General features: G+C 23.2%; 1 protein-coding gene across 1 annotated transcript in view; it reads left to right on the top strand.

Annotated features, from left to right (window-relative positions):
* The window catches only part of LOC117168671 (cyclin-T2-like), a 25799-nt gene that overhangs the window by 5753 nt on the left and 9209 nt on the right, over window positions 1–10837 (top strand). The window contains exons 2-5 of the mRNA XM_033354341.1: window positions 520–643; window positions 757–802; window positions 1067–1157; window positions 5369–5701. Coding sequence (XP_033210232.1) covers window positions 520–643; window positions 757–802; window positions 1067–1157; window positions 5369–5701 — 594 coding nt within the window. The remainder of the gene's footprint in view (window positions 1–519; window positions 644–756; window positions 803–1066; window positions 1158–5368; window positions 5702–10837) is intronic.

Raw genomic sequence — 10837 nt, forward strand, 5'->3', positions numbered from 1 at the left:
ACATTCCTATTGAAACTTCCATATTATGATTTGGAAATTCATCTGTTTGGTCAATATTTTTTTTTATTTGAAATATAATTATGAAAATTTTGGTTAATATTTGATTATTTTTAGTAAAAATTAATTTTTGCTGTGAAGAATTTTTATATTGGCATTAGCACAACGATTTAAATAATTGGGTCAATTAAATTCGATATTTTTTAAAACCCAGTAAAAATGTCGCAGAACAATTAATTTTTTTGTTTGAAAAATCAACTATTTCAGATGAAGATTCATTGTTTTCGTTGAAAACTTATCTTTTTTGTTTAAAATTCAACTATGCCAGTTGAAGATTCATCATTTTTCGTTGGAAACAGATATTTTTTGTGGAAAATTTAAGTATTTGTTTCAAAATTAAATTATTTTGAATTTTTTTTTGCAAATATGAATATGTTAATTTTAGTTGATCTTGAAAATTGAACAGCTTGAAATCTGAGCTCAGACGTAATTAAAATTGCAATTTTACGTTATTCATTGCAGCAATATTTAAAAATGACTGATGATCTACTCCTCTGTGAGAATACTATTTTGATGACTCTCGGTTTCGACCTTACAATTGAGCACACTCATGCTGAGGTCGTCAAAGGGTGCTCCATGATACAAGGTTGGTTATTCAAAAATAAATATAATTATTCTCGAACAGAAAGTGAAATTTTGATTTTTTTCTTTTTTAATTCTAAAAGGCAATTAATTACTTATAAATACTTTTACTTACAGCCAGCAAGGAATTGGCCTCAGCTTGCTACCTTATGGCATCAAATAGGTAGCTACAAGTTATCTTATTCATTTTCTAGGATTATAAACTGTTGAGCCCTATAAATGCCACTGTTGCGAAGAAGTAAAATAAATTGATTAAAATTGAAAACTAATGAAAATAACATGTTTAAACGTATAAATAATTGGCATTGTTTAAACGATCAATTGGCGAGCATTCCTAAAAAAAAAACTATCCACCCTTTCAGAAAATCCTCAATATTGTCGCTTTAGTTGTTGAGAAAAAGTATTTCGAAAGGGTATTTTGTTCCAGTTTGCATTTGACGACGATGTGTCTGCAGTACAGTCCCAAAGTTATTGCCTGTTTCTGCATTCACATGGCTTCAAAGCGGCTAAATTATCAGGTATGTTCAATTCGCATTTTTTTTTTAATTTTTCAATCTGAAAATAGTTTTATCTTCGAGTTTTTTTTTATAATTCAAGTCAGGCAATTTTTTTGAGAGCATGCTTCATTTTTTTAAATTGCAATATTACATTGAATAACAATGATTATTTATTTGTAAATTCGTTTTTTCCTTTATTGGCCTTAGTTGAAAATTCAAGTATCTGGTTTAAAATTCATATATTTTGTTGTAAATTTGTTCTTTTCGTTTGAATACCATTGATTTTTTATTTAAAATTTAAATCTTTGGTTGAAATGTCAACTAATACATTTTTGATTCTGAATTCATCTTTTTAAAATGAAGATTTAATTACTTGGTTGAGGTTTAATTTTTTGTTAATAATTAATGTTTTGTTCTTAAATATTCGTGATTTAATTTTAAAATTCAATGAACTATCTTGTTGAAAATTCGTTTTTTCGTTGTCTGAAAGTAATTTTTTCACTGAAAATTTAACTTCCATTTTCAACTTGTACTATTTTGTTGAAATTAAAAAAAAGTGTCACTGAAAATATAAATATTTAGTATTTGTTTGGAAACTGATATTTTTTTAATTGAAAATTTTGACTTTTTCTTCTAGACTTTGGTTGAAAATTTATGTTTTTGGTTTGAAATTCAACTATTTTTTGCAAATTAGTAGTCTTACAGGAAAATGCAACTATTTTAATTGAAAATTATATTCTCTTAATTAAAAATTTAACTCTTTGTTTAAACATGACATTTTTCAACTTAAAATTTAAATATTCAATTTTTGATTGAAAATTTATGCTTTTAATTTAAAATTCATGTGTTTTCTGTAAAAAAATTCATCTTTGGTAAGCATTAATCTTCTTTGTTGAAAATTCATCTTTTTGTTTAAAAATCAACTATATCAGTTAAAGATTGATCATTTCAGTGGAAAATTGATTTTTTTGTTTAAAATTAATGTATTCCTTTTTTTTCATGTTATGGTTTTGGCTGAATAAATTGTAATAAATAATTTGATGTTCATTTTTTTTTCTACTGGTCTAGATTCAATATATTTTTAATATTGATTTTTATTTCTAAATTGTGAAAAATATGTTTCAAACATTCGGATGCTTTTATATTTTTTGATTTTATGGTTTTGACCAGATAAACTGTATCAAATAATTTGGTGTTCATTTTTTACAAATTTTTTTACAATTTAGAAATAAAAATAAATATTCAAAAGAATATCGATTTTAGACCAGTAGAAAAATTATAAATACTCAGCATTTTAGTTGAAAATTCATAATTTTAGTTGGGAATTCATTAGTTTGGTTGAAAATTCCACTGTATGGTTGAAAATTGAACTTTTTGATTGAAAATTTGTATTTTTAAGTTGAATATTCAACTTTTTTGTTAAAAATTCACATATATATATATTTTTCAATCGTCTATCTTGGTTGAAAATTAAGTTCCTGTTTGAAAATTAATCGTCTTGTTTGAAAATTCATTTGTTTGCTTAAAAATTCAAGGTAGAAAATTAATCGTCTTGTTTAAAAGTTCTTTTTTTTTCCTTAAAAATTTAAGTATTGCAATTGAAAATTGACCATTTTAGTAATTAATTTATCTTTTTTGTTGAAAATAAAACTACTTGGTTAAAAGTCGACTTAAATTTGTTTTCAAAATCAATCTTTTTTTTTTGTGGGAAAATAATTTTTTTACTGAAAATTTAAAAATTCCCTTTTTGATTGAAAACTGATCTTTTTTACTTCAAAATTCATCTATTTGTTTGATAATTGATCTTTTTTTTTTGTTAAAAATTTAATTGTTTGATTGAGAATTAATGTATTTTTTTAACGGCTTTTTGATTGAGAATTCAACTATTAGGTTCAAGTGTAGCTATTTTTTGAAAATCCAAATTTCTACTTGAAAAGTTAGGAATTTTCAGCGTTTTAAATTTAATAGAGTACAGGATGGCCTCTGTAACGGGAAACCAGGAAATAACCGGGAATTTTTCGTGACCGAAAAAACCGGGAAATGACCGTGAATTTATTTTTTGACCTTTAATTTTACAAATTTGTAGAAAAAAATCCTTCCAACTTTGATTTCAACCGTTTTTCAAATACTTAATTTAATTGTTGTCTTTTTGAATTATATCAATGAATTGAGACTGCGTCATTCGAAAATCTTTCGCTTTAAAAATTTTCTATTTTTAATTTTTTAACCTAAATTTCAATTTAAAGAATTTTAAAATGCAGTTTTAAAGGATTAAAAAATCAAAAATTTATAAGCGTTTACAATCGAAAATTTTCGATAAACAGCATTTTTGGTTGATCAACTGTGAATATAAATTAATTAAGGATTTTTTTAAAATTGAATTGTACTTTAAGATATAAAAAGTAAATAATAATTGATAGTGCAAGACGATTCGGTATCATTTCACAATTTTAGAATGTTGAGATTTTAACGTTAAAAATTCAACTGTTCCAATTGGAAAGACTTTTTAGTTAAATGTAAACGCCTTATTAAAACTTTATGAAATATTTTTTAATTTAAAAAGAACTTTAAAATAGTATATTTATAATTAAAGGCTTGTATTAAATTTCAAATATAATTTCAGTGTAAAATATTCCATTTTTAAACCGTTCAATTTGAAATGTTTTAATTAAGAAAGAAAAATTACTTAATCTGTAGAAATATCTGGCTGTTCATTTAAAACCAGTAATTATAAATGAAATATTCAAAACTAAACAAAAAAAAACTAAACTTTGAACGTTAGAATTTTAATTGTTCTATTGAACCAAATTTAATTTGTATGTTAAATTGTTGAATTTTGATGTATAAATAACAATTAATAACCTATTATTCTTAGACAAAATTCGAGTAAGTTAAAGATATATTTAGAAGATTTGAAAAAATGCAAAATTACTTTAAAATTTGAAATGATTTCAAATAATTTAAACGAAGTATTCAAAAGAATAACAAAAATTTTCCAGGAAAATTGAAAGTGATTTTTTTTCTTTTAATAAACTAATTTTAAGAGAATATTTAAAAAGATTTATATAGATTTATAAAATTGTCAAAAATGAATGTTGAGCATTTAAAAAAAAATTTCTTTAATTTGACAGAATTAAAAAAGAGATCATTTGAAAAATTGTAAAACATCATGTAGATGTTTCAAGATTTTGAAATAAAATTTCGAAGTATTTGAAGGATTTTAAAACTATTTAAAATAAAAATAATTTAACTTTTAATTTAAACGGAATTTTCCATTTTTATACATTTATAGTTGGAACTGAAATTGATCAATAATAATAATAATTCTGATTTGGAAACGGGAATTTTCAAATTTCAACAAGTTCCGAGCTTTTTTAATTTACTGGAAATTTCCGAAAAAGAACAAAATTCTGAATTGGAACAGGAACTTTTTACCAAAAAATCTAATTCTGAGTTAAAGCAGAGCATTTTTAAATCTTAACCAATTCTGAGTTTAAACTGGTATTTATCCAGAAGAATTTTTATTTGTCATAGAACAGGGAATTTATAATTTAAAATAAATTCCGAGCTGGAACTGGGTATTTTTAAAAAGAATTAATTTTAAGTTGAAACTGGATATTTTCGAGAAAAAAATTAAATTATGAATTTGAACAGGGAATTTTTCAGAAAAATTCTAATTCTTAATATTGAAATGGAGAATTTTTTAAAAGAATTAAAATTCTTGATTTGAACTGGAATATGTTTAATTGTCAACCAATTCAGAGCTGGAATTGGAATTTATCCCGAAAAATAACAATTCTCAATAGAAAAATAAATTTTTCAAACAAAATTTTTATTCTTTGTTGAAATAGGGTATTTTCGAAAAAAATTTATTTATGAATTAGAACAGGGTATTTTATAAAAAAATTATAATTCTTAAAATTAGTTAAACTTCAGAATTTTCGGAAAAAAATAAAAATTCTGTAAATATACACTGCATTGGAAGTATAAATAGATGAAATAAAAATATGTTTGAATTATAATTCGAATTCATAGACTTTAGAGACAAATTCAAGAAATGATTAATTACATATTTAGTATTATTTAATTATTTAATCAATCTATCCTACTAAAATATGTAATAATTTCTTCTAACATTAATTGAATTCATAGAAACTGAAAAAAAACATTATTTATAATAAATTCGTATTTTCGCAAACTTTTGGAATATACTGATCGTCTCTGTTCTTCAGATTCCACTGAGTACAGATGGAAGGCCATGGTACGTGTACATTGACAGGGGCGTCACGGAGGCGCTTCTGAACAAATTAAGCGACGAGTTTCTTGGCATATTTGATAGATGTTCGCCAAAGCTTAAGAATGCCGCCAAAAGGGGACAGATCAAGTCTGATTCACACCAGAAGAAGCAGGATGCTGTGAGCCCCGATAATCATAATAATAATCCGGAAATTGTAGTTACGCGACCAGAAAATGATGAGAGGAAAGTGCAAGAAGAAAGTATTTATCCAACGCCTCCGTCCTCACAAAAGTCGGTCTTTAGTCCCGAGGAAAGCTATCCCATTAATGTAAGTAGAGTTTTTATTAATGAATTTAATCAGAAATTTTATTAATTCTTACTTTATTTGTAGAAAAACATGAATATATTGGTCAATTTGACAATAATTCTAGAGAAAAAATCATATCTATCCAAGTTCGTTTTTGACAGTTTTATAAAATAATCAGGTGAATTTTTATCTTTTTGAATTATGCTATCATTCAGTTTACAATGCGTAATTCGAAAATCTTTTACTTACAAAATTTTCTATTTTTATTTTTAAGCGTACATTTTTAATTTCAAGAATTGTGAATTTTTTTTGAAGACTTAAACTATTTAATATTAAGAGCGCTTGAAGTTGGAAATTTTGGATAAAAAACATTTTTATTTTATCAAATGTGAATATAAATAAATATTTTTTTAGATGGATCTATACTTTAAGCATTAAAAAATGAATAAAAATTGATTGGACACAATGATTCGAATTTTGCTTAAAATTTAAGAATTTTCAGATTTTAACGTTATCAATTTAAACGGTTTCAAATCGAAAGTTTTTGTCATTAAAAAATGTAAACGTCTGATTTATACTTTATAAACTATTTTCAATTTAAAAATAACTTTAGAATAATATATTTTCAATTAAAGGCTTTCATTAAATTTAAAATTTATTCAAGACGAGTAAATTTAAACCCAATATTTAAAAATAAACAATTTGAAACTGAATTGTTTGACATAGAAAGCCTGGAAACATTAAAATTTTGAAGAGCTTCTAATCTTTGCAAGTTTTCATTTCAATTGTTGTATTTAAAAAATGTTTCATTTGTAAGTGAAATTGTTGAATTTTCATTTATAAATAACAATTAAACGCCTATTATTTGTGGGAAAAAATTTGAGGCATTGCAAGAGATATTTAGAAGTTTTTAAAAGATTGAAAATTAATAAAAAAAAAAATTCAGAAGCTTTTCAAGAATTATGAAAGGTTTTTAAAGAATAAAAACATCTTATTACGATCCTAGGAAAATGAAAAATTATTTTAAAAAATTATTCTAAGAGAATATTTAAAAATGTTTTAAAAGATTAAAAAAAAAATTTTAACGACAAATCTGGAAATTTTTTTAAAATTTCCAAGATTTTGTAAAGATTGTCAACAAAAAATCGAGAAATATCTTGTAAAATCTTTTCAAATATTCTCTTGAAATAGCTTTTCAAAATTTAAAATCATTTTTAATTTTTGAAGGAAATACAAATAATAATAATTTTAAATTTGAAAAAATATAAATCAACTTCTAGATTTCTCTTGATTTTGAAATAGAATTTTGAAGCGTTTCAGAATTTATTATTTCATTATTATTTCAAAAGAAAAATTGTTTAGCTTTAGAGTTTTAATTTTTTGATTTCATTGACTGTGAAAAATATTTGCGACCCGGGAAATTACCAGGAATTTATTTATTTAAGAAATGACATTTTAATTAGAAAAGATAATTTTACATTCAAATTTTTTAATATTGAACTAGAAAAAGTAAATTTTAAACTCAAATTAGAACGGTTACATTTTTAATTAAAAAAATTAGTTTCCAACCATTAAGACCATTTTTACACAACAAAAAATACGAATTTTCCACAAATTGCATGAATTAAAAAAAAATAGTTAAATTTTTTAATAAAAAATATCAATTTTCAGGCAAGCGTTTGAATTTTCATCCAAAAATGATAAAATTTCAACCAAAAAATATAATAGTTGAATTTCCCGTTAAAAATGTAATTCTTGAAAAAATCGGATTTTCAGAAAAATAGTTAGATTTTCGATAAAAAAAATCCTTTTCATCCAAAGGAAAAATAAGTTTTCAATCAAAGAGCTTATTTTTCAACCAAAGAAATTAATTTTTAATCAAAATGATGAATCTAAAAGTAAGTTTATTTCTAACCTGAAGGATAAATTTAAATCTAAAATGATGAATATTTAACTGGAATACTTGAATTTTTCAACCAAAAAGAAATATTTGTAAATAAGGAGATTAACTTTCAAAGAAAAAACTCATTTTCTACCCAAAACATCGACTTTTTAACAACACACGTGAGTTGTCAATGAAACAAATGAACTTTCAATTTAAAAAGAGAAATTTACATCCATTTTTTTACTTGTTTAACTAGGAAAGGTCAATTTTCCACCCGAATTAGATAAATTTGTAGTTAAAAAACTGATTTTCAACAAACCAGTTACATTTCTAAAAAGAGATGAATCCAACAACAGAATTAATTTTTAACAAAACAGTTCAGATTTTAACCGCAAGTAGATGAATTTTCAAAAATATGAAATATGAACGAAAAAAAAAAAAAATTGATATTATAATTTAGAAGTAATTCCTTTTTGAAATACTACTTTTACTCTACAAACTATTTTAAACACTCTCTTTTTTTAAACTTCGGAAGAAGGAACTTTTAAATTGTGACGAATTTTGACTAGGAACAGGGATTTTCTAAAACCTCTTTCTTCTAAATCTCAGTCTTAACTCTTTAACAAAATTCCCATTTCATGTAAAAAATTCCCCGTTCAAAGGGAAATTTGATTTCTTTACCGAAACTCCCGGTCCTAAAATAGGACAAATCAAAAGCTATAAATAATAAATAAATATAAATAATAGCATTATTAATAAATTATATATAAATATATATTTTTTAGAGAGCGAAAATTTCTAGATGAATTAATAAACAATTTTATTATAAGACTAATTATTAATGTTTAAATTATTATTATTATTATTATTTAAATAATATCAATAAATGTTTAAAATTTGCAACAATTATAATTGTTTATAAAATTATTTAATTACAGTCGCAAAATAAACTATAGAAAAAATATGAGTAAAATTCAAATTGTTTTCAAAATACTCACCTTTGTATTCAATTTTCCTAATATTAAATTATATGTTTTTACCAATTTTTTTGGATTACTAATTATAGCTGCATAATTTGAAAATTTCCTCTTCTAAATTTTAGATAAACAAAGTATTACAATCAGTTTTTAGAGTGGTAGTAGTATTTCAAAGAAGAAATATTTCTGAATTATAATATTTTTTTACAGTGTTCATTGTGAATTCATTATTTTTTAGTTAAAAATTTAACTACTTAGCTAAAAGTTAAACTCCTTTGTTAAAAAATTATTTTTTGTTTAGTTGATGATTTATGATTTTAATTTAAAATTCATCTCTCGTTAAATATGTCATTATTTTGTTTAAAATCAATTTATTTTTTGCGAAAACTGCAACTATTTGGTTAAAAATTACTATTTTGCATTTACAAATGAAACTATTTGTTTCCAAAATTGATGTGCTGTGTGGGAAATTAGTCTTCTTTTGTAAAAAATTAATCTTTATGATTGAAAATTTATCTCTTTGGCATAAAATTCATCATCAGTGTAGTTATAAATTATTTTATTTAATTAGAAACCATTTTTAGTTGAAAATTGATCTTTCCAAATTAAAAACTCAAGAATTTGGATGAAAATTGGTCTTTTTTAATTGAAAATTAGTTAGAAATTCCAGCATTCCGATTAAATATTTATCATTTTAATTGAAACTTCCTATTTTAGGTTGTAAATAAAATTTTTTGTCAGGACTATAAACTATTTTGTTATAAATTAAATTTTTGTTGTTGAAGATTGATCGTTTTAATTAAAAATTTATTTCTATGGTTGTAAAACTATTCACTTTTTCGTTAACAAATTATAGTTTTTTCTGATTAAAAATTCATCTTATTTGTTGAAGATTCAATTATTGTAGTTAAAAATTCATTATATAAGTTGAAAATCCATAACTTTGGTTGAAAATTATTATTTTATTTTTAACTATTTGAAAGTTCCCTCTTCCAAATTTTATATAAAAGATACACTTCCGCTAGTTTTTAGTGTAGAAGCAGTATTTCAAAGATGAAATATTTTTGGATTGTAATTGATAATTTTATTATATTTTTCGTTGCAAATTCATCCTTTTTAAATGGAAAATTAAAGTACTTGGTTAAAAGTTAAACTTTTTTGTTAAAAATTATTTTTTTAGTTGAAGATTCATCATTTTAATTGAGAATTTGTCCCTGGTTGTTAATCTTTGTTCAAGATCAATTTTTTAAAACTAAAAACGTGATTATTATCGTATAAATTTAACTATTTTGCTGAAAACCCGTATTTTTTGTTTCTTAAGAATTATATTTTTAACAGGGGATTTAACTATTCCATTTTTGGTTGAGAAGTTGTCTTTTTTTATGTAAATGTAACAATTTGGTTGAAAACTGACATTTTTTGTTTAAAAATGAAACAATTTGGTTGAAAACTGACATTTTTTGTTTAAAAATGAAACAATTTGTTCGAAATTTTATGCACTTTGGGAAAAATTCGTCTTATTTGTAGAAATTAATCTTTTTTATTGAAAATTAATCATTTTGCTCAAAAATACATTTATTCTGGAGAAAGAATTATCATTTCAGTTAAAAATGCACGTTTCTGGTTTTAAATTCAACTATGCCAGTTAAATATTGATAATTTTAGTTGAAAATTCATCACAATGTTACTATTTTTTTGTCGTTTTTTTAAGGCTAGTTTTCTTTGTTGGACGTATTTTTTTAAACTGAAAGTTTAACTCATTCTAATGGAAAATACCATATTTGTAGTTGAAAATTCATCTGTTTGGTTAAACATAAATTTTTTTAACTTGAAATTTAATTATTTAAGCTTTGTTTGACAATTTATCTTTGTTGGTAAAAATTTTTGTTGTTGTTCAAAAATTCAACTATTTCAGTTGAAGATTCATTGTTTTAGTTAAAAACACTCTTATGTTTGGTTTAAAATTAATTTTTGGAACTAAAAATGTTACTATTCCATTTTCGGTTGAGAATTATTTTTTTAAATTCAAAATTCAATTATTTTGTTCAAAATTAATGTATGTATGTATGTATGTATGTATTTAATCTCTCCCTGTTACGGGTTTGAGGGCCTTCGCTCCCTGTACATATATTTACAATTCCATCCTTAGTCTAACTTAACTACTACTTATATTCTACTCTTTCGCATTACGTGGGATAAACAATAATAACAGTAGTGATATTAATTCCTAAAATGAGCGAGCTTCCAGGGCTTCCGTTTCCTCTTACCATAAAAAAAATGCATTTTCCACGATAT

Source organism: Belonocnema kinseyi, chromosome 1, assembly GCF_010883055.1.
Source record: "Belonocnema kinseyi isolate 2016_QV_RU_SX_M_011 chromosome 1, B_treatae_v1, whole genome shotgun sequence".
Lineage (NCBI taxonomy): Eukaryota > Metazoa > Arthropoda > Insecta > Hymenoptera > Cynipidae > Belonocnema > Belonocnema kinseyi.